The sequence below is a fragment of the Schistocerca serialis genome, chromosome 1 (assembly GCF_023864345.2).
Source record: "Schistocerca serialis cubense isolate TAMUIC-IGC-003099 chromosome 1, iqSchSeri2.2, whole genome shotgun sequence".
Classification (NCBI taxonomy): Eukaryota; Metazoa; Arthropoda; class Insecta; order Orthoptera; family Acrididae; genus Schistocerca; species Schistocerca serialis.
This window is the reverse complement of record NC_064638.1, coordinates 152,009,400-152,034,529: the sequence shown is the minus strand read 5'-3', so window position 1 is coordinate 152,034,529 and position 25,130 is coordinate 152,009,400. Positions and strand designations below refer to the sequence as shown.

The 25,130-nt window shown below is 42.6% G+C and overlaps 1 protein-coding gene across 1 annotated transcript in view; it reads right to left on the bottom strand.

Moving 5' to 3' along the window:
• The window catches only part of LOC126457143 (troponin C, isoallergen Bla g 6.0301), a 164,442-nt gene that overhangs the window by 7,539 nt on the left and 131,773 nt on the right, over positions 1–25,130 (bottom strand). The window contains exons 3-5 of the mRNA XM_050093215.1: positions 22,761–22,904; positions 10,993–11,112; positions 4,942–5,073 (exon numbers count right to left, since the gene is read on the bottom strand). Coding sequence (XP_049949172.1) covers positions 4,942–5,073; positions 10,993–11,112; positions 22,761–22,904 — 396 coding nt within the window. The remainder of the gene's footprint in view (positions 1–4,941; positions 5,074–10,992; positions 11,113–22,760; positions 22,905–25,130) is intronic.

Sequence of the window (25,130 nt, the reverse complement as noted above, 5' to 3'; positions counted from 1 at the left end):
TTCATTTCCAAGTACCTACTGCAACCTACATCCTTCTGAATCTGCTTAGTGTATTCATCTCTTGGTCTCCCTCTACGATTTTTACCCTCCACGCTGCCCTCCAATGCTAAATTTGTGATCCCTTGATGCCTCAGAACATGTCCTACCCACCGGTCCCTTCTTCTAGTCAAGTTGTGCCACAAATTTCTCTTCTCCCCAATCCTCTTCAACACCTCCTCATTAGTTATGTGATCTAGCCATCTAATTTTCAGCATTCTTCTGTAGCACCACATTTCGAAAGCTTCTATTCTCTTCTTGTCGTTACTATTTATCGTCCGTTTCACTTCCATACATAGCTAACCTCCATACTTCCAGAAAAGACTTCCTGACACTCAAATCTGTACTCGATGTTAACAAATTTGTCTTCTTCAAAAACGCTTTCCCTGTCATAGCCAGTCTACATTTTATATCCTCTCTACCTCGACCACCATCAGTTATTTTGCTCCCCAAATAGCACAACTCATCTACTACTTTAAGTGTCACATTTCCTAATCTAATTCCCTCAGTATCACCTGATTTAATTTGACTACATTCCATTATCCTAGTTTTGCTTTTGTTGATGTTCATCTTATATTCTCATTTCAAGACACTGTCCATTCCGTTCAACTGCTCTTCAAGGTCCTTTTCTGTCTCTTACAGAATTACAATGTCGTCGACAAATCTCAAAGTATTTCTTCTCCATGGATTTTAATTCCTGCTCCAAATTTTTCTTTTGTTTCCTTTACTGCTTGCTCAATATATAGATTGAATAACATCGGGGATAGGCTACAACACTGTCTCACACCCTTCGCAACTACTAATTTTCTTTCCTGTCCCTCGACTTTTGTAACTGCCATATGATTTCTGTACAAATTATAGATAGCCTTTTGCTCTCTGTATTTGCCCCCTGCCACCTTCAGAATTTGAAAGAGAGTATTCCAGTCAACATTGTCAAAAACTTTCTCTAAGCTTACAAATTTCAGAAACGTTGGTTTTCCTTAATCTATTTTCTAAGATAGGTCGTAGGGTCAGTATTGCCTCATGTGTTCCAATATTTCTACGGAATCCAAATTGATCTTCCCCGAGGTTGGCTTCTACCAGTTTTTCCATTCGTCTGTAAAGCATTCGTGTTAATATTTTGTAGCCGTCACTTATTAAACTGATAGTTCGGTAAATTTCACACGTGTTGACACCTGCTTTCTTTGGGATTGGAGTTATTATATTCATCTTGAAGTCTGAGGGTACTTCGCCTGTGTCATGAATCTTGCTCAGAAGATGGTAGAGTTTTGTCAGGGCTGGCTCTCCCAATGTTGTCTTACTATTATATAATCTGTCTGAAACCTTCCAGTGTCTCCAGGCCTCTTCCACATGTACAACCTTATGGAATGTTGTCTACTCCCGGGGCCTTGTTTCAGCTTAGGTCTTTCAGTGCTCTGTCAAACTTTTCACGCAGTATCATATCTCCCATTTCATCTTCATCTACGTCCTCTTCCATTCGCATAATATTGCCCACAAGTACATGGCCCTTTATAGACCCTCTATATACTCCTTCCACCTTTCTGCCTTCCCTTCTTTGCTTAGAACTGGTTTTCCGTCTGAGCTCTTGATATTCATACAAGTGGTTCTCTTTCCTCCAAAGGTCTCTTTAGTTTTCCTGTAGGCAGTATCTATCGTACCTCTAGTGATATATACCTCTACGTCGTTATATTTGTCCTCTAGGCATTCCGGCTTAGCCATTTTGCATTTCCTGTCGATCTCATTTTTGAGATGTTTGTATTCCCTTTTACCTGCTTCATTTACTGCATTTTTATATTTTATCCTTTCATAAATTAAATTCAATATCTCTTCTGTTACCCAAGGATTTCTACTAGTCTTTTTACCTACTTGATCCTCTGCTGCCTTCACTATTTCATCTCTCAAAGCTACCCATTCTTCTTCTACTGTATTTCTTTCCCCCGTTCTTGTCAATCGTTCCCTAATGCTCTCTCTAAAACTCTCTACAGACTCTGGTGCTTTCAATTTATCCAAGTCCCATCTCCTTAAATTCCCACCTTTTTGCAGCTTCTTCAGTTTCAACCTACAGTTCATAACCAATAAATTGTAGTCACAGTTCACATCTGCTCCTGGAAATGTCTTATAGTTTGAAACCTGGTCTCGAAATCTCCGTCTTACCATTATATAATCTATCTGAAACCACCCAGTGTCTCCAGGCCTCTTCCACGTGAACAACCTTCTTTCATGACTCTTAAACCAAGTGTTAGCTATGATTAAGTTACTCTCTGTACAAAATTCTACCAGGCGGCTACCTCTTTTATTTCTTATCCCCATTCCATTTTATTTATTTATTGTTGCCCAAGACATCATAGAATAGAAACAATCAAATTATTAAACAAAATTAAAACAAACATAGTTAACATAACAGAGCCACCACATGAAAATATATTACGTAATACTATTATATGTCATGTAATAACCAAAATGGTGTACACCAAGGTCTCAGGTGTTCAAATTCCAAAATTAGTTCAGAAAATATCAGCCGGAATAGATTTGTTGCTTGCTGCATCCAAGTCGTCTTAGGACCACGGTACATCCAACTTTCTGCACATTTACGGGTGGGATAGATCTTGTAGTTCGTCACATTCACAGCGTTTATTAGCACTAATGTAGCCCCGTTTCTTTGTATGATCTCTACAGCTGGCTACGCCCGTCCTTAGGTTTTTCAGGACATTCAAAGTAGTATAAGGATGTTAGAAACCTTCATAAAATTCGGATTATTCCGTGGGCCTATTAGGTGAAGTTCCTCCACGGTTCTACACGACGTTTATTGGGTGGTAATGAACTTGCTTTGGTTGCTTGCAAAAAGCTCTCTATTGATTTCAGTCTCAGCGACTGAGGCATATGTCCATACTTTGGGTTTGTTTTCGTTTTTCAATCTCTGCAGTTGTTCTTCTCCATTGTTCTGGGGGAGCCCATAAACCCAGAAGCTGATAGAACTGAATTACAGGGATAAGGCGAAGACAACCTGTAATGATACGTCCTGTCTCGTTCCAGGGCACATCTACTTGTTTTGCGTGGGTAGAGTTTCGCCAGACGGGGGCCACATACTCCGCAGCGGAAAAACAAAAAAGACAAAGCAGAAGTACGAAGGACAGAGGAATGTGCTTCCAATCTACTGTTTATCAGCTTCCGTAATATGTTGTTCCGGATACATACTGTGTTCGTTACAGGTAAGGATGTGATCATGTTTGACTCCTAGATATTTCTGGTTAACGCAATGTGAGAGGCGATATCCATTCCACGTTATATTAACTACTCTCTTTGCCTGTCTGCTACGCAAAAGGAAAGCACAGATTTGTTTTTCTTTTAGTGTTGGGCTTTAGGTGATTATTATATCAACAAACGGCTAATTATTTCAGGCACTCCCGTTAGTTTCTTTTCTAGCTCTCCGAAAATTTTGTCCTGAATGCAGATATCTGTATCCTCAGATTACATAAAGAAACGGCTGTCCTGTTTCATGGGCTGGTCATGGGTCTATGTGTTAAACAGCAGAAGAGATAGACGTCTTTTCAGTGGACGTGGGCAGTGAAAAGAAGGAGACTTTTGAAAGCCTTACTTTGCGGCAATAAAATTAACGCGGTTATTATCTTCTTCAAAAATTAATTTAACTTGGTGCTTAATATCACAATACTTCCATTATATGACATAATCAATCGCAGAGCCGCAGTTCTATTTCCCTAACTAGGTTGAAATTTCGATGTTTCGTAACCAGATGAAATTTATGTGTTCACTTTAATTCTAACATGTTCATTAATTACTTACCTGTCTTTATGCTGTGTTTCTTTGGTCGCTTGGACTCTCACATTAGGCATCTTGAATCAGAATAAAAGAGCTTTCGCGTTTATATTGTTATTTAATTTATTTATCTGCCATATTATTATGATTGGAAGCTTCATGTTCAATGACTTATAACGTCTTAGGAGTCAAAGAACGTTTCGACTAGCGGGGGATCAAGTGTTTCTCTAGATAATATAGGAATAGAAAATTAAAGAATATGCAAAAGGAGGTGCAGGTATAGAAGCTATAAAACAAATATCGGTGGATGCGAATGGAGGAAATATTTGTGACCAAGACTAGAAGATAAATCTATACAAACTGCTGATCTAAATCCTTTAAATCGAACGTGATTGAAACATTCTATATCTTTCACATTCACTATCTGCACTATTTGAAAACATCTGGTTTAAAAGCATTACATCCATTTAGGTATGATCTTCACAACGGCGCTCCGTTGACTGTTTCCTCTCAGTAACATTCGTACGTGTTCTGTACGGGTAGATGGATTTGGCAAATCATCCACACTTTTCACTGTTCTAGCTTAAACCAAACACCTGTTATTTCCTAATGCTTCCTAAGGAAACGTATAGTAGGTTTCTGTGGGACGATCGCGGCTGTAATGTTACGGTATACGCTATAAACTCCTGTCGACCATGTTAGCTGTGTTCCCGCCAATAGTATACGACCTGTCTCAGAGTCAACGTGGTGCTGTGGTAGCTGTCAAACTATACACATCGGAACATTTTCCCAAGTAACTTCTGTTCTTGGTCTTATTTTTATCACGCTTCTGGACAGTATTTTCGTCATGCATGTTAACATCATATCACTGTTTTCATGAAATAAATATTTTTTGAATCACTCGTTTACGTAGACATTTCTTCATCACTTTTTCCCAATAACACCGTGGTAAGTCTTTATAATTATTTTTCTGGTACGTTGTGTTTTGGAGATGAAAAGAATTGTCTGGCTACGGTTGTCAACGTGTGTGGGAATCACTAAATCTTCCACAGTGATTAAGAGAACCCAGTTCCTAAATGTTTGAGACTGTTGCTGCGGGACGTAAGACAATAAGTCGCAAATGGATTTTACCATCAAAGTCGACGGTGCCGGAGCCGTCGGAGTCGATCTCCTCGATCATGATGTCCAGTTCCTCCGACGTCAGCTGCTCGTCCAGCTCGTGCAGGATTTCCCGCAAGCAGGTGGTTGGTATGTAGCCGTTGCCTGCAACAGATCACCAGATAACTTTAGTGGTTGTAGGGTAGTCTGTAGAACTGGACACAGCGTTAAAAGAACAGCTGGAGGTTCAGGAATGGACCTTCTCCATTAGGCAGAAATTGTTTAAATTACATTTGCACTGAAAATCTTCACAATCTCTGGACAGATTCTATTTGCCGTAAGATACATCTTGACTGGTGAAAGTCTCCAGAGATTCCTATACTAAATGTTCAAAACACGTTTACCACTTCAAAAGAAATAAACTAGCATATGTCTTTTGGGTCTGAGAAACTCAAATCGATATTGTTGTGGCAGCTCATCCGGAAAAAGGGGCCGAAACTCCAGTAAGCAAATACGAAATACTCGGGTCAGAGATAATGCTCCTTTTTCATAGGTGTTGCTAAATATAGCAAACCGTCCATTCAAGTGCTTCAAATTAGATGCTTCTTCTGCACGTGCGCGTAGCTGAAACATTCCGACAGACGGCAGAGCAAAAGCAAACCATCAAAATGGCATCTACGCTAAATATTCATTAGAAATGACCTGTTGTAATTGAATTCTTGATTTCGGAAAGAGAAACCGTAACTACAGTCCTCAAACGTTTGTGTGCAACGTTAGGTAATCAAGCAGTTGTTAGGAGTGCGTAGAGTGATGAGTAAAAGAGGTTAAAGCATCTCAGGAAACACAGGAACTGAGCTCCATGATCGGTTACGATCCGAACGTCTTGTCACAGCCACCGCTCCCGACGCGATGAGTCGTGCGGATGCCAATATTCAACACAGCTCCTTCTGCTCACCAACTAGTGCTGACAGTCTTTTGGGATAGCGATATGATCATATCTTGTATTCGTTGACAAAAGGGTCAACGTTTAATACAGAGGCATAGATGAAGACTACGAACAAACTCAAGATCATTTTTCAAGTATAGCTATGCCCCGTGTTCGGTCTGACAACGCTCCAACACGACAATCACTCCGACACACAAGTTTCAGAACGTGGGAACCTATCGCCAAATTAGGTTGGACATCGTTATTTCACCACCCTACAGCCCAGATCTGGCTCCCTCGGACTTCCATCTGTTTCTTCATTTTTGCCTGTTACTAACATTGATACTGACGAGATATTAGTCCCAGGAATTCTAAGACATTCAAGAATGCTTTAATTTCCATTTTGATGTCGGATAAAAAATCACAAATACTTTTTTTCGTGTGATATAATAACAAATTAAAAAGTTTCGGATTATTCTCTTTAGTTGTACTGCGAAACTTTACTTCTTGCCAAATTTAGTGATTCTAGGTTAACTGGAACTACCATATAGGTTTCAGTGAGTGAGTTTGCGAGTAACAGAATATGTGACGTACAGGGCGACAATTATTGAACCATGTGAAATAAAATCGTCATAACTTCTGAACGTCTTGCGTTAGGACGTTCAAACTGCACGGTTGGCCTCGAGGCATGATTAGAATTAAGTATGCGCAGTATGGTTTGGTGTAACGATGAAACTCACTTTCATTTGGATGGGTCCGTCAATAAGCAAAATTGTCGCATTTAGGGGACTGAGAACCCGCATTTCGCGATAGAGAAATCTGCTCACCCTCAACGGGTGACTGTGTGGTGTGCAGTGTCCAGTCACGGAATGATCGGTGCGATATTTCTTGATGGCACGGTGACTATCGAACGGTACGTGAATGTTTTGGAAGATGTTTTCATGTCCATTATTCAAAGTGACACTGATTTCGATAGTAGTTCATGCAAGACGGAGCTCGACCCCATCGAAACAGGAGAGTATTTGAAGTCCTGGAGGAGCACTTTGGGAACCGCGTTCTGTCTCTGGGGTATCCAGAGGCCACTGGCATGGGCCGCAATTTTACGCCATATTCTCTGGATCTGAACACATGCGCCTCCTTTTTTTGGAGCTATATTAAAGACAAAGTGTACAGCAATAGCACCAGAATCATTTCTGAGCTGAAAACAGCCATTCAGTAGGTCTCGACAGCATCGATGTTCCGACACTTCAGCGGGTCATGCAGAATTTCGCTATTCGTCTGCGCCACATCATCGCCAATGATGGCAGGCATATCGAACATGTCATAACCTAAACCCAAATATTTGTAGTGACGTTTATATGTTGAATAGAATGTGTGCACGCCGTATTTTGTAACTAATTTACGTTTTTTTCATACAGTTCGATAATTGTTACTCTGTGTATTACTTCCACAATTTCCGGCACCTCCCTGATTCTGAGATCTCTGTCTTAGTTACGACTGCCGGAAGTAGCGTTAATCTTCATGAGCTCAACAAAATTATCAGGCGAGAGAGGAAGCATTTCTCGTCATGTTATCAGTAGGTAGCGAAATAGTCTTTCGATTGGTTTCTCTTCATTGATTTACGATCAATCATCTTAAGGGTTAAGCCTGCTAGGCCGTTTGTTTTGTAGACGACAATGTCAGTTCTCAACAGACTCTGACCGGCAATGGAAGAGAGACCCAGTGACGGAGGCGAAGACAAGTATAGCTACGCCCCGTAGCGAACAGTCACAAGAGAGAGCGTGGGAAGAGGAAGGGGGCAGGAGTGGAGAGACAGAAAGACGTAGCTCTTGTTCCATTTTGAGAATAGGGGGCACAAGAGCGACGAACTGGGTCGAGTGGTTGGCTTGGCAGTCCAGTTAGCTTTTGGAGTGTGGCGCAAATGTCTGCAGCAGACCTGCAGACGCGGGCAACATCTAGCACGAATCGTTTCGCCAGGGACACATGGCCAACCCAAAACATTTGTTGCTCAGGTGGCGACGAAAATTAGCACTTAGCATTAGCTGTAGCCAGTTGTACGCTCCTGAGCAGTATATGGAGCTTAATAGTGGACTGAACAACATTGCACCAGTATTTGTTTCATTTGCAAACGAATAATTATAGCTATTAGGAATATTATCTTTAGGTTGATTAGTACCTTCAGGTACATGTAGCAAGAACAAGCCATTAATGCTTATTTTCCCCTGGGCAGCTGGTCAGATATTGAAGCGTGAATGTGTGGACGCAAAGTGGGTAGTCTATACTGACAGGTGTTGCCCATTTAGTAGTACACTTAACACCCGTGCACAAAACATCAGGTCGAAAAATTTATGACGAGTTTGTGGGAAGACTGTTCGACACAAAGAAAAAATAACTAACACACTGAACTTGGCGTATATTAAGATACCAGTAACCACAAAATCTGCACTTTACCCTAACACCCTCTTTATCTACGCTCTTGAATAGTGGGCGGAAAGACCAGTTTGGGTTTGGCATATTTGCGGAAAGTTAAAACTTCGTGATGTACCATGACTCAAGATATCCAAACAGGCCTCTCTGACAGACAAAAAAAGCGACTGTTTGCAACCAGTTCATTTCCATTCCTCTGCGTTCTAGAACACAGTTTTAATAATCACGAATATTAAGCACAGGGTGCACTGCAGAAAGAGTAAAGCGTGTCATTTTGGAATAATTATTTTTTTACATATGCCGGTTTAACATATATTTTCGTTGTTATGTTTCATTCTTATTCAATGTTTGTTGTTGTTGTTGTTGTGGTCTTCAGTCCTGAGACTGGTTTGATGCAGCTCTCCATGCTACCCTATCCTGTGCAAGTTCTTCATCTCCCAGTACTTACTGCACCCTACATCCTGTGAATCTGCTTAGTGTATTCATCTCTTGGTCTCCCTCTACGATTTTTGCCCTCCACGCTGCCCTCCAATGCTAAATTGGTGATCCCTTGATGCCTCAGAACATGTCCTACTGACCGGTCCCTTCTTTTTGTCAAGTTGTGCCACAAACTATTCAATGTGCAGGGCGTGAAAAACAGTATAGACACCTCGTTCGTTTCTGGAGCTTGTTTTCTAACTTATTTCTAGCGCACGTACGCTGTGGGAATACGCGATTCAGAAGATGAAAGGAAACACCAATCAAAAAGAAAAGCAGCACAAGAAAATATGAGGGACTTTAAGTCCGATACGGCAAGTGAGAAAGGTTTTATTTAGACTGATTACTAGAGGGATGTCTAGAAACTGAATAGCATCATCGGAGAAGAGGATTATGGTTTCAGACAAGGGGATAGGCACGAGAGATGCTGTAGGCTTACTACTAGTCCCAGGAGAGGGGTACATCGAAAAGAGTAGGGAAATTTTATATTGTGTTTGGTTATGTGGAAGAAGTTTTTCTATTAGCTGAGGTGGGATGGGTTCATGCTTATCCTAAGAAAACAAGCCATCGACTGGAGAGAAATAAAATTGATTAAGGAGCTATATCTTCAGCAAAGCCCAGTCAAAACTGGTGGAGAAGTAACGAAGGGAACAGAAATAGGAAGAGGAGTCAGGCTGGTGTGTTGCCGTTAACCTACGCTTGTTAACGCCTCTCTGGAAGAGATCTGTGTAGAGGGAAAGGGTGGCACTACACGAGACGAGCGAGCGGGTGGAGAAGGCAAAATGCTGGAATGTTCACGTTTTTCTGGCGTCCTGGTGGTGTTGGCGGTATTCAACAAAGTGCTTAATAAATGGTGGAAGACTTAAATACAAAATGCGATAAATTAGGAATGAAAATAAATGAGAAAAAGAGTGCAAAGTGATATTGAGAGGGAAAGGAAAGAAAAAGATATCTGGGGAGAACAGAAACCTCTCACACGCCATAAGGAAAGGAAAGAAAATTGGCCAGGTTACATCTTGAGGTGGTAGTATTTTATCCAGAAACGAACTGAATAGTTGGTAAAAGGAGAGACAGTGAGAGTGAGAAGAAGATACCAACTAACGGATACTGCTATGAAGAAAAGCGCAAGACAGAGGTTCCACGTCTGGACTCATGATTCGCTGCATTTTGCTATCTGGAATACTGTACGTAACATCTCTAGAGGTTCGTCAGTGGTCGTGGTGGTGCTGTGGTGTTCTGTTGCCATGTCAGTCCTCGTGGACATCCAGTGAGGTCAATCTGCCCAATGCTCCATAACAATCGTAAGTCTTCTAGAGGTACATAGCGGTGGGCTAATTTATAATACAAGGGAAAACTTCAAATGCTAAACACACTAGTCATGCAATCAGTGATCTTACCGAGAGAGATACGAAAAAATGAAATAGGTATGTTACCACTAGTAAGCAGACGACCGTCGGGAAGAAGTGATTACTGAGCTTAATGTAAGTGTAGAGAACACATTGTTCAGAGAACACAACATGTCGGGAACTTCAAAAATTCATTATTCGTAGAGCAGACATTATCAAAGTTCTTATAATCTAACTGAATTCAAAGGAGAGACTCCAGACCTATGGAAATCTAGAAGATGGTCTGTATTTATACTATTCTCTACCGCAGGACGTTATTGGGTATGGAGAACACCAGATAAAATGAAAAACCTGAAATCTCCTGTTCTCTCTTTCAACTGTAACATCAAGTGGTTGTTTTGGTAGTAGTTTGGATGGTTATCACACGATTCCTACGGTCACACTGAAAGAACAGATAACTGGTAAGATGTATGGAATCATTTTAAAGTGAAGATCTTCGATCCGTAGTCCGTTCGTTGTCAGCAAGAGGAAACTAGGTCTTCCAAAGTGATAATCATCCCATTAAAAGTAATATAAATGTCCAAAACCTGTTTACTTAGCACGAGGATGACATACAACGTATTCTCTTCTCCACACAATGATTGGATTTGAAAGGTGATTGGATTTGAAAAGTGCACAATCATTGTTGTGCATGCTCTATAACCAATTATTAATTCTTAACCCTCCCGCAGAATATCTCTAAGAATTTGGACAAGCTTCTGTTAGTAGAATGCCACAATATAATCTCTAGGTTTCATGTGAGACGATCCCCAGTGGGATCCGCACCAATGTGGATGTTGACGGTGAGCCTGCACAGTGTTTTGATGATTGCGATGTTACAGTGAAGGAGGAGGAGCGTGCGCAGCTTACCTTGCTTGTCGTAGAGACGGAAGGCTTCGCGGAGCTCCTTCTCCATGACCTCGTCGTCCTCCTCTATGATGAACCTGGCCGCCAGCGTCACGAACTCGTCGAACTCAAGGCGGCCGGACTCTGCGGAGGGACACACACTTTGTAAACAACCTGGTGATTTCGAACACGTCATGTAACGGTTGTTGGCATATATCCTTGACCAAACACGGCAAATGAGAAAATTGGCCATATACACCGCAAACAAACAGACCCGTCTTTTGCGTAGGTTACAGTGACAGCAGAATTCATTGTACTGTTTATGAAACAAATTCTCTTTATTGAGATAGACAGAGCAACATAGGTGAGATAATTTGCTTGTTACTACAGTTTAAGAAAATCTCAGAATCAAACAGAGAATTTACAACTTAGTGGTTTTTTTTTGTCACAAATATATCAATGCTAATGCAAGAATTCTGTCGTTTCTCCTTATTACATTTTACATAACAACATTTGAAATATAACAAAATTGTACACGACGCATCATTTTACAGGGTGCCTCAAACTCATAGTGTCAAAAATGTACACATCGTAGAGGATCAGAAACTGAGAACTTGCGAATAAGAAACTAATGATAAAAATAAACATGTAGTTTTTTTTATTTACACTTGACAGGAATGACATAAGCTCGTAGCAGAATGTACTGGCTGCCACTCACGCATGCTTTACGACACATGATATTTTGCCGCCATATACACATCGTTTTTAAAGGAGGAGATAATAATGTCGATACGTCGGGCAGTTCTTTGCTATGGACCACAAAGCAGTTTGAAACTAGTGCCTAAAACGCTTTGCTCACTCAAGATATTGAACCGCTTAAACTATTTATCTCTATATCACAGTCTACTCTGCTGAGAATCGTCTACGGTCTATATAATTTTGATTCTAAGGCCTTGGGACACATTATACATCACCTTAAGAGGGTTGGTCTTGGTGCTTCACATCGCATATTCAAGTTGCATTCACATCCATTCGCGGGTGGAGCGTGAGATGGATGGCTTTTTCTCGTGCATACGTGTGTACGTATGATTCAACAACACGCTCCATAAATTGTCGATTTTTAGGTGGCGAATCATATGCGTCTTGTTTCTTGAGACATTCGGAACATTTTTAGAGCAAATATTGCAACAAATGTCAGGTTAACCCCCTGAGAAATGCGAGGGCTATTTGGGAAGTACGGTCCGGTCGATCGAGAAATGGAAACCACACTGAAAATTTAATGAAGCTTTGCATGGATATGTTGGACAGCGTCTCTAGTATGCCTCGTAGATCGCGTCAAGTCGCTCTTTTCAGATCAGAATGCATAGTGAGCATGCAAACATGCCTAGAAAATAGTGTCGTCTACCAAGTATGAGTGCCTGTGAGAGCTTTCGCCTGCTTTTATGCAACCCGCATAATGTAACTGTCATACATTCCTCTTCATGACAATTCCTGACTGCACACAGCAAGGACAATGAGGACGGCCGTACAGCGTTTTCAGTGGGAAGTGTTTGGCCGTCTACCATATACCCCGAACTTGACTCCTTTGATTTTCATCTCTGCTCATAGGAACCCCTGGATACGAAGACAACATTTTGGCACAGACAACAAGCTGCAGATCAACGTAAAGAATTTGCAGAAAGCACACGTGGCTGCTTTGTATGACGAGGGTATTGGAAAGCTGGTACAGTGCCACGATATATGATTCAGTCGGAGCGGCGACTTTGCAGAGAAGTAGCTGGAAGGTGTAGCTGACTGTCGCAAATACAACATTTTTCATTTTCACTGTGGTTTCTGTTTCGCGACCAATCGGATCTTTCTTTCCCAGTAACCCTCGTGTTATCAGCTCCACAACTTTTGATTTCACATATCCATTTTGTGACTAGTTTTCTGAATCTGAATGATCCAAAACACTTTGTATGCTAAACAGCAAATTAAAAACCCGGAATGAAGGCAGATAAGAAAGCCTCTTGTATCGCTGGTACTCTGCAGCATGCTCACTGTAGATATGTCCAATTATTAATTACGTATTTGACATATTTGCAGTTCAGAATAACTCCAGAACAAACCAGGAAAATTCAGCAACACGAATCCAATTTAAAGCAATTTCTAAGCAATATATTGTAGGCGTAGTCCATCATAATGCTCCAACTTGCAGTTCGAGCACCAAACGGCGTGAAAACGAATTCGACGACGTCCCAGACATCACAGTGACATTTAGACGGCGCAACATAATTAAAGAACCACTTTATCGAAACTCATTTCTTCCCACCCATTGCGAGGCTTAATTTTGAAATTTGGCTTTAACGTACAACGTTCGTTTGTAATGGTGCAAAAGCGTGGCGCTGTGCGACGTCACCCTAGGGCTCAACGAAACTCCAAGGTATCGACATATGCTAAAAAACGGCCGAAGCCTAGACGTTCATGTGACGTGTGCAATGGGTTAATGATGTCACATTGGTACCAAAACTCTCCAAGTCTTTGAGGACGTGGCACACGATGGAAACGTATTTTCAGCCCCTCTTGCCCAAATTTCACCCCTTCTTTTGATGCGTCTGCGATAGTCAGTACCGCGGCACACAGCTTTGAAATCACATGGTTTTTCTTATGATTGGCAGAGGAAAAGATTTCAGACACCTCACCGCTCAGAATCGATACGGAAAGGCCTTAGAGGGCGCCATAAAGGATCTCAGTAAAACCATCCCTTCCCCTGGGGCCTCGGTTCCCGCAAATTTTGCGGTCAAAAAGGGCAGGTCGCAGTGCAGTGACCACTAGGAAGACGTTCTTCACAAACTTTGACACTGCTGATACCCTTCTCTAACGACATTGTGTGGCTGCATCTCAACTACAGGGTGTACAACTTTGCTTCCACCGTTTCTTCCCAAACATTTAAGGCTTTAATGAACCAAACTGGTTACACATGTATCATTCAAAGTATTTTCCATCGCTGGCGACTACTTTCTCCCATCTTTCGGGCAGTGTACGAATCCCTAGTCAAAAAATTGTTTATCTTTTGAAGCGATCCACGAATCGATCCAATTTGTGACTTCTTCATGAGATCGGAAGTGCTGGTCAGCCAGGCCATGCACCATTGATCTAAACAGGTGATAGTCAGAGGGAGCCGGCCGTTGTAGCCGAGCGGTTGTAGGCGCTACAGTGTGGAACCGCGCGACCGCCACGATCGCAGGTTCGAATCCTGCCTCGGGTATGGATGTGTGTGGTGTCCTTAGATTAGTTAGGTTTAAGTAGTTCTAAGTTCTAGGGGACTGATGACCTCAGAAGTTAAGTCCCATAGAGCCATTTGAACCATAGTCAAAGGGAGCAATGTCTGGAGAATACGGCGAGTGAGGTAGGATTTCCCATTTTAACGTTTCCAAGTACGCTTTGACCTCTTTTGCAAAGTGGGGTCGAGCGTTGTCGTGCTGCAAAATCACTTTATCGTGCCTCTCGCTGTATTGCGGCCGTTTGTTTTTTAATGCTCAGCTCAAACGCATTAATTGCGTTACATAAGGAGCACCAATGATTGTTTCACTTGGTTTTAAGACGTCAAGTACACGACGCCAAGCTGGTCCCACCAAATGCAGAGCATTATCTTGGAGCCGTGAATATTCGGTTTGGCCGTCTATGTGGAAGCATGGCCGGGATATCCCCATGATTTTTTGCGTTTAGGGTTATCGTAATGAACACGTTTTTCGTCCCTGGTCACAAAGCGATGCATAAATCCCTTCCGTTTTTGCCTCTAAAGCAACTATACACAATCGCACAAACATCGTTCAATGTCTCTTTGTTTTAGCTCACACGGGATCCAAGTTCCTTCTTTCTGACTCATGCCTATAGCCTTGAGACGTTTTAAAATGGCTTGCTGTGTCAGTCCCACTAATCATGCCAATTCTTCTTGACTTTGATGTGAGTCTTCACTCAGCAATGTTTCCAATTATGTATCTTCCAAAACATTCTCTCTTCCACCACTATGCCGGTCTACAACGTTAAAATCACCGTTCTTGAAGCGTTGAAACCACTCACGACACGTTCTCGGACTAATAGTGTCCTTACCATACGTACTTGAGTGCATTCGATGAGACTCAGCCGCTCTTTTCTTCATACTGAAACAAAATACCAACACGTCCCGCAAATGACGAGAATTAGGCTCATAAACTGACATTTTCAATCAAGAACAACTTTATGATGCAAGCACAAATCGACTAATGTTTGAATGAGATTATGTTGACCGAGGTCTAAGCTAACTGCCTGACATCTGCGATCTGTTTCTTTCGACCGCTACTTACCGTTATCGCCAGCTATCGGCATACGGCAGATGCAAAGTTGTAGACCTTGTAAACGTGATCTGACCTCTTTGGAGGACAGTGCAAACGCAATTTTTTGTCTCTCTGGTACAGGTTGGAACCAACATGCACAAGTCAACGCCATTCGACGGAATTTGAACGTGATCCGAAGCAGAAAAGGGTGCTTATTGTTTTTCAACTCTTCTATTTCGCGTCCTCCTGTGGCGTGATCACTGGCAGGGGTAGGGAGGGGGAAATGTGATGACACTGACTCATAGGTGAATAAAACGGCAAAGTGTCCTCCTAAAATCCCCCAGTTCGGCAAAACTCTCTGTGCCATCCACCCGCCTTTGTCGAGCAGCTTGAAATCGCACCTGTACAGACAGAACCCGTGGCGACAGTATCAAGCGCCTGCAGCTAGGCTACACTGCTGCTCTTTCGCCGCTGCGCTTTTGCACTTAGACCTGTTAGTGAGCCGTCCTGAATCGGAGAATGTCGAAGGGACTGCCGGTCTGTAACTGCCCAGGACTCTGTCACGGTTCCGTCTGTACAGGTATATTTTTAAAATTCTCAATGAAGGGAGGACGGTGCCACCGAGGGTTTTGGGTTTTGCCGACATGGGGTGTTTATTTACGCATGAGTCAATGTAGCCTCTCTCTGTGATCACGCCACAGAAGGACACAAAATCGGAGGGCTGAAAAAGTATAAACACTTTCGCTGTTTCGGATCACATTCAAATTTCGTCGAATGGTTTTTAACTGTCCCTAGTAGTTCCACCTAGTACGCGACAGAAAAATCTGCTTGTTCACTGTGCTCCTCCAAATGGGTGCGATCACGTCCGGTGGCGATGCAGGTCCGAAATGTCCTTAGAGGAGGGTTGAAAGTCAAAGGCTGTGAAGAACGTCTTCCTATCGCTCGTAGTACTGCGAATAATCGTTTTCTACCGCGGAACGTGTGTAAGCAACGTCACAGGGAAAGGAATGGTTTTACAGACACCATTTATGCCAGGCACCGTTACTCTCTGCAGTGTGTCTGTAACGTTTTCTTCGGCCACTTGACAAGAAAACCGTGTGATTTAAACGCTGGGCGTCGCGGTCTTGGCCTCCTTTGCAGAAGCGTCAAAAAAAGGGGTGAAATTTGGGTAAGAGGAGATGTGACGACCTTCCAAGCGAGTGACACGAGAAAGGTCGCAGTCGGCAGAATTGTGGTGAAATTTGATGCCAATGAACCCACCTTATACGTCACATGATCTTCTTAACCGTGATTTTTTTTTCGAGTGTTTGAAGCGTTGTCGAGACCAAAGGGTGACGTCGCAAGGCACCATGCTTTTGCATCATTACAGAAGAAGGTCTTACGCACCTTTGAACCAAGTTTCAAACTTAAACGTCGCAATGGATGGGAAATACGGGGTTTCGAAAAGGTGATCCTTAATTCTGATGTGCAGTGTATTTAGCAACTGTGATGTAGCTTTACTACAGAAGATACAGATGTATTTCCAAGTTTTACTTCTCGCACCACTAAAAAGATAAGTGATAGCGAATTTAGTGTCAATGACGTTGAGAAACACCTAAATGTGCTTAAATTAAACAAACCTACAAGGCGTCATGGGATCCCTGTCAGACTCTGTACAGAAATTGCTGTTGGGTTGGCTCCCATTTTAACCCTAATATACCGTAGATCCTTTGGACAAAAAACACTGTCCACTGATAGAGAAAAAAGCACAGGTCACACATACCTACAAGAACTGTGACAGAAGTGGTCCACAGAACTATCGTCCAGTCTTATTGACATCCATCTGTTGTAGAATCATAGACATAGACATAGACATAATGAAGTATCTCGAACGTAATGAGGTCCTCCGTTACAACCAGCCTGGATTATGTGAAACCCAACTGGTGCTTTCGTTACATGATATAATAAAATCCGTGGATAAAGGAAGTGAGGTACATGGAATATTTCTTGACTTTCGAAAAGCATTTAACACGATGCCACACCAATGTTTATTAAGCAAAGTGCGATTATAAGGGATATCAGATAAATTATGTGACTCAGTCGAGGGTTTATTGGTAGGCAGGACGCAACATGTTACCTTGGATACAGATTAATCTACAGAAGTAGAAACAATGTCAGGAGTCGTCCATGGAAGTGTGGTGTGATCGTTATTGTTGTACAATAATGTCTTTGCAGTCAATATTAATAGCAATCTCTGACTTTCCGCAGATGATGCGGTTATCTATAATGAAGTAGTCTGAAGAAAGAGGCAGAAATAATCAATGAGATCTTGATGAGATTTCAAATTGGTTCAAGGTTTGGCAGCTTGCTTTAAATGTGCAGAAATACAAGATTATGCACTACACAAAACTAAAAAACATAGTATCATATTAGTGCAATATCAATGATACACAGCTAGAATAAGTCCACTTATACAAATACCTGGGAATAACAATTTGTAGTGATCTGAAATGGAATGATTACATAGGGTCAGTCGTCGGTAGGGCAGGTGGCAGAATTCGGTTAACTGACAGAGCACTGAGAAAATGCATTCATTCTACAAAGGGGAATGCTTACAAATCACTTGTGCATGCCGTCTTAGGATACTGCCTAAGTATAAAGGGCGATAAAAAAGCTCCGTTTCAAGGCGTTTCTGCAGCTTACATGCAACGTAGGGCGACTCTTGTGTGGCTATATAGGCACTGACATGTTGGAAAGGGATAAGTACGACATTAGTGACTTTCCGACGTGCGTGCGGTAAATGCAGAAACGTGAACTATGGTAATGGAAATGAGCGTTTGGTGTCATTCATCGGGAGGCCCCTTACGGGGCGGGTCCGGCCGCCTTGGTGCAGGTCTTATTAAATTCGACGCCACATTGGGCGACCTGAGAGCCGGATGGGAATGAAATGCTGATGAAGACAACACAACACCCAGTCCCTGAGCGGAGAAAATCTCCGACCCAGCCGGGAATCGAACGCGGGCTCCTTAGGACGGCAATCCGTCACTCTGACCATTCAGCTATCGGGGCGGACACTATGGTAATGTTATTACCAGACGCGTTCGAACATGACCAACGTGCTGTTATTCTTTTCTTGGCTGCCAAAGGACAAACAACGGCAGGCATCCATCGGAGAATAATGAATGTGTATGGGGCAGCATGCCTGATGGAGACAAGGCGTGCTGCTTGCTTCATGATAACGCACGTCCCCATATCGCAAATATCGTAACGTAGAATTTACGCCAACGCTAGAGGGAGACTTTCGAGAACACGCCCTATAGTCTTGGTCTCTCTGCATGCAATTATCAAGCCTTCGATTCTAAAAAATCCTTGAAGTGTCGAAGACTCCTGTCGGACGAGGATGTGCATCAGACACTTACGGACTTCTTCACGCAGCAGGACACAGTGTCTTAGCAAAGGGGTACCTTTAACTTGAGGAGTCGGTATGATGATTGCCTCAATGCTGGCGGAGATTTTGTCTGATTGTGGACTGTACGGAAACTTTTAGATTGCTCCTTATATATGGTACCCATACCAAATAGAACTAACAGGGGTTACTGAACGTACGCAAAGAAGGGCGTCACGGATACTTTCAGGTTTCTTTGATTCACAGGAGAGACTCTCAGAAATGTTGAAAAATGTGAATCGACCGACAGTTGACAATAGACGCAAATTATCCCGTAAAAGCTTGCTTACATAAATCCAAGAACTAGAATTAAGTGAAGAACGCAGAGACAATCTTCATCCTCCAGCGAATCGCTCCCGTAGAGACCGCGAGAACAAAATCAGGTTAATTACAACACACACACACACACACACACACACACACACACACACACACACACAAAGGAATTTAAACAGCAATTGTTCCCGCGTTACATACACGATAGGATCGAGAAGATCCATGTTATCCATTGAAAATACCCAGTACCACGCGCTTCTCAGTGATTTGCATAATATATAGCGGGAGCGCTCTTTCAAGGTGCACCGAAAATTTTCCGGTAGAGAGTTCTCGAGATGCTATACATCTTATTCGCATCCATAGTCTTGTTGGTGCAGACAGCGTGGCGGTTTTGCAGCGTATTGATGAGTATACTAGGAGGGGTGAGCGGTGGTGGTGACGGGTCGGAGACTCCAGTGGGAACACTTCCGGCAGTAAAGAATGCTTTCATTCCACCTCGCTATGTCCTTTGTCTTGGCTGAGCGCAGCGAAACACGCGCTCTGGCTACTTCTTATCACTTTTGCTAAAAGACGACACTTAAGTATGACGGCCGCTGTCTCACCTCTTGTAGCTAGTTCTTTTGTTATCTTTTCAAAGACAAAGAAGCATCTGCTACCCCATTGGCAATTTTTTCGTCCAGTTCAGTTAATTACTTGCACAAAATGAAAATAATGGACCGCTCTATTTCATTTACTGTTGTTGATTACCAGTCACAGAAGAAACGCCCTTCTCCTCGGTAGTGAACTGCGTGTTCTCCGTTTCTTCTGAGACAGACGTGCCGCTCAGAAAAATGACAGACTATATTTTACTTGCGTGAGCCATTTGTTAGCTGTCTCCTCTGAGGGCACGTAAAATTTGTCTTGACAGAAGTCTGGAAACAATAACGTTACAGAGCTTCTGCTCAACTTGTTTCAACGAATTTACAAAAGACTTAAAAAACTGTCCACATAAGTGTTATAACTTCTGTCATGTTTGCAGACGGAAGCATTTAAATTGGCAGTAATCTCTGATTCGTTATGGTACAGTAACAAAGGATTGGGCCAAACGTTTCCTGCACAAATCCGAGCAGAGTTTCTTGATATTATAGTGACAATTGAGGAATTACTCATAAGAGAATTTAGTGCATACACAGGGGCGTTTAATAAAAGTGCCACATATTCCTATAGGAGGTAGTATTAGTAAAACTGTACTCAAGAGCCAAACAAACTGCTGCACCCGCTTATGTTGTATAGGTCCCCCGCGAGCACGCAGAAGTGTCGAAACGTGACGTGGCATGGACTCGACTAATGTCTGAAGTGGTGATGGAGGGAACTGACACCATGAATCCTGCAGATCTGTCCATAAACCCGTAAGAGTACGAGGGAGTGGAGATATGAACAGCACGTTGTAAGGCATCCCAGATATACTCAATAATGTTCATGTCTGAGGAGTTTGGTGGCCAGCGAAAGTGTTAAACCCCGGAAGAGCGTTCCTGTAGCCACTATGTAGCAATTATTGACGTGTGGGGTGTCGCATTGTCCGGCTGGAATTGCCCAGTCCGTCGGAATGCACAATGCCCATGAATGGATGGACGTGATCAGACAGGATGCTTACGTATGTGTCACCTGTCACAGTCGTATCTAGACGTATCAAGGGTACCATATCACTCCAACTGCACACGCTCCACACAATTACGGAGCCTTCACCAGCTTCCAAGTCCCCTGCTGACATGCAGGGTCCATGGATTCATGAAGTTGTCTCCATACCCGTACACGTCCATCCGCTCGATACAATTTGAAACGAGACTCGTCCGACCAGGCAACAAGTTTCCAGTCATCAACAGTCCAATGTCAGCGTTGACGGGCACAGGCGAGGCGTAAATCTTTGTGTCGTCCAGTCATCAAGGGCATACGAGTCGGTCTTCGGCTCCGAAAGCTCATATCGATGATGTCTCGCTGAATCGTTCATACACTGCCACTTGCTGATGGCACAGCATTGAAATCTGCAGCAATTTGCGGATGAGTTGCACTTCTGTCACGTTGAACGATTCTCTTTAGTCGTCGTTGGTCCCGTTCTTTCAGGATCTTTTTCCGGCCGCAGCGACGTCGGAGATTTGATGTTTTATCGGATTCCCGATGTTCACGGTACACTCGTGAAATGGTCGTACAGGAAAAATCCCTATTTCATCGCTACCTCGGAGATGATGCGTGCCATCTCTCTTGCGCCAATAATAACACCACGTTCAAACTCACTTAAATCTTGATAACCTACGATTGTAGCAGCAGTAACCGATCTAATAACTGCGCCAGACACTTGTTTTATATATGCCTTTCCGACCGCATCGCCATATTCTGCCTGCTTACATATCTCTTTATTTGAATACGCATGTCTATACCAATTTCTTTTGCGCTTCAATGTAGAAGAAAAGTTTCTATAATGATCTGTCTGGAAACTAATTCCTATTGAGACATGAACCAATTTGTCGTCTCATTTCCGTCTGTCTGTTACGTAGAAGTAGACACTATAGGGAGTGCTGCATGTGATTACCACACATCCTGAATTATCCTGCAGCCCTTCTTCGTAGTGAACCTTCAGATACATCTGGCTCCATTTGGGTTGCGTCACATGCACTGCTCACCCGCTCCGTCGACGAGTTTCCAGTTCTTTATAATGTTCCATAGCCAGAAATCCAACGGATTCAGGACCGGTGAACGGCGAGGTCATGCTACAGGACTTCCTCGCCCAATCCATCGCCCATGAAACGTTGCGGCGTGGTACTGCCACACGACCCGTGGGAAATAGGATGGTGCCCCATCATGCATAAACAACACTCGTTGTCTTTCCGCGAGGGTAACGCTCTCCAGCAGTGCTAATAATTCACCGAGCAGAAATCTGTTAATCAATCTGGTAAAGTGTATGGCCCTGTGTGCCTGTCACCGAGAATTCCTGCCCATACGTTGATTCTGAAGCGATCTCGATGCGCCACGTCCATGATTGTCCGAGGATTTGCATCTCCCCACACGTCCGTATTGTGGTAATTAACAACATAATTTCTTGTGAATCGTGCCTTATCTATAAATACAATGGAGGAATGCGAATTATAGATCTTCAGAGTGACGTTTTTTTTTTAAAAAAAACCCTATAGAGAAAAAGCCAGAACGTCTTTGACTGGATGTGTTACAATGATAAAAGATTGAACCAAACGTTGATGTGGAATTTCTGACAGACGTGCATGATATTATTGTCATTAAAGCCGATAGTTGCCGCGGGATGAGGGTACACTGCGAACCCCATAGACGACGAGTGTAGACGCTCAGTACTTCGCCCTTCACATGGCTATTCCAACTCGTGACGTTTTGATTACCAACAACTCACCTGAGAAGTGAATAACTTAGTTTCAGTCAACTGAAATGAAATCTCTGCGAAACGAATGAGTAGTGCGTCGTTATGAAGCATTTTCTAAGATTCTGCTCATGGATAACAGGTTTTTCTTCGATATTCCCAACCGAAGTTGTGTAATTCCACAATTAGTATTTTAGGGACACTCTTCGTATTTTCAAATCAGTTGGAGTTGATATACTTTACTTGTTTAATCATACGGCTCTTAACAAAAATTTCTCTGTTGTCGAACTTGAAGTGTGCAAAGCAGCAACACAATCTAGTGATCAACTTCATGAAAACTACTTGCAATAAAATTTAAAAAATCATGAACGTTGTTTGTGAAACGTGCCAACAGCCGTTTAGGAGCCGTCGGTGAAACTGAAGATGTGGCACTTACTGTCTGCGTCGACTTCCTCTATCATCTCGGCCAGGATCTTCTTGTTGAAGGGCTGCCCCATAAGGCGCAGGATCTCCTCCACCATGTTGGTCGAGATGCTGCCATTCTTCTCACGGTCGAAGGCGTCAAAGCACTTCTTCAGCACTGCAAGCAAAAGAGGAAGTGGTACAAGTAATGTGGTTTGTCATGCGTTAGGCACCGGACGACGGCAGCAAAGCAAGGTAGCGTGGACGCAAGGAGGCAATAATGGATTCGAGCACGAACAATCACACGCAAGTATTCCCATGACTGCCTCGTTGCGTCCCTGCAGGATATGACGTAGGAGACTACATGCAGGAGTAGTATACAACAAAAAACCGCCGTAGATTTCTGTCTAGCAGACAGATGTGACTAAATTTACAAAAGCTGCATGCGAGGTGCATATTGTCTGCTGAAGCAATGTCAACAGTTTGTGAATGGATGTTTGAGAGAAACGGGCTCAGCCACCAAGCATGTAGCACGATCACGGAAACGAATGTCTAGAAGGACTGCACTGCGTTTGGTTCTGTTTGCCGAGCAGATTGCATAGGGCGCCTTTGTTGTTAATTTTGTTGTATCCCTTGCATGGGTTTAGAAGACATCGTCCTTGTGAAATACAACTAGCTATTTATTCGCATGAAGTGTTGAGTGCTATTGACAAGGGATTTCAGATAGATTCCGTATTTCTGGATTTCCAGAAGGCTTTTTACACAGTACCACACAAGAGGCTTGTAGTGAAATTGCGAGCTTATGGAATATCGTCTCAGTTACGTGACTGGATTTATGATTTCCTGTCAGAGGTCGCAGTTCGTATTATTTGACGGAAAGTCATCGAGCAGAACAGAAGTGATTTCTGGCGTTCCCCAAGGTAGTGTTATAGGCCCTTTGCTGTTCCTTACCAATATGAACGATATGGGAGAAAATCTGAGGAGACATCTTTGGCTGTTTGCAGATATCGCTGTCGTTTATCGACTAATAAGTCCTCAGAAAAAGTCAAGACATTATGCAAAACTATTATAAAAGATATCTGAATGGTGCGAAAATTGGCAATTGACGCTAAATAACGAAAAGTGTGAGGTCATCCACATGAGTGCTAAAAGGAATTCGTTAAACTTCGGTTACACGATAAATCAGTCAAATCTAAAGGCCGTGATTTCAACTAAATACCTAAGAATTACAATTACAAACAACTTAAATTGGAAGAAACACATAGAAAATGTTGTGGGGAAGGCTAACCAAAGGCTGCGTTTTATTGACAGGACACTTAGAAAATGTAGCAGACCTACTAAGGAGACTGCCTACATGCGCTTGTCCATCCCCTTTTAGAATACTGCTGCACGGTGTGGGATCCTTACCAGATAGGACTGACGGAGTACATCGAAGAAGTTCAAAGAAGGGCAGCAGGTTTTGGATTATCGCGAAATATGGGAGAGAGTGTCACTGAAATGATACAGGATTTGGGTTGGACAACATTAAAAAAAGGCGCTTTTCATTGCGACGGAATCTTCTCACGAAGTTCCAATCACCAATTTTTTCCTCTGAATGCGAAAATATTTTGTTGACACCGACCTGCATAGGGAGAAACGATCACCACGATAAAATAAGGGAAATCAGAGCTCGTACGGAAAGATATAGGTGTTCGTTCTTTCCGCGCGCTATACGAGATAGGAATAATAGAGAATTGTGAAGGTGGTTCTATGAATCCTCCACCAATCACTTCAGTGTGATTTGTAGAGTATCCATGCAGATGTAGATGTAGATCCCTACTGTCTCAAGAGGAGAATAATGCAGATTTTATGAAGAATTATACTTTGTGTGTCACTTAGCATCTGTCCCGAGTACACAATTAATTCCAAGTGTTTTCCTCGTTAGCATGTGTTGTAGAATAGTACATTTCAATCAGAAATTATGAATTACCACAATATTAACAACAGCATCGATAAGTATGACATGTAAATATAACATATAGAACGTAATGCATACCATCATAATTCCAAGTAATCTAAAAATGACAGATCAATTATAATATCGCAAAAATTATAATTAACTCACACTGGTCATCAGATCTTGGAAGGATCGCGAATACTTATTGCCGAGAGAACGACAGCGGAGCTCTAAGAACTTGTAGGTAATCGTAAAAACAGTTGCCGTGAGGAAGAAGATTAGTGGCAGAGACCATCAATAGGAATTTTAATTCTTTTAAATAATTTAGTTGCAGTCACCTTTTACAAAGCCCTTACGGTTGAAACGGATACATACATGAGGGAAAAGAAGCCCATGGATTTTGTTTAGCTCCCCGCCACGAATCTTCGACTTCAGGATTTCCTGGCGACGAATATACACTCATGCTCA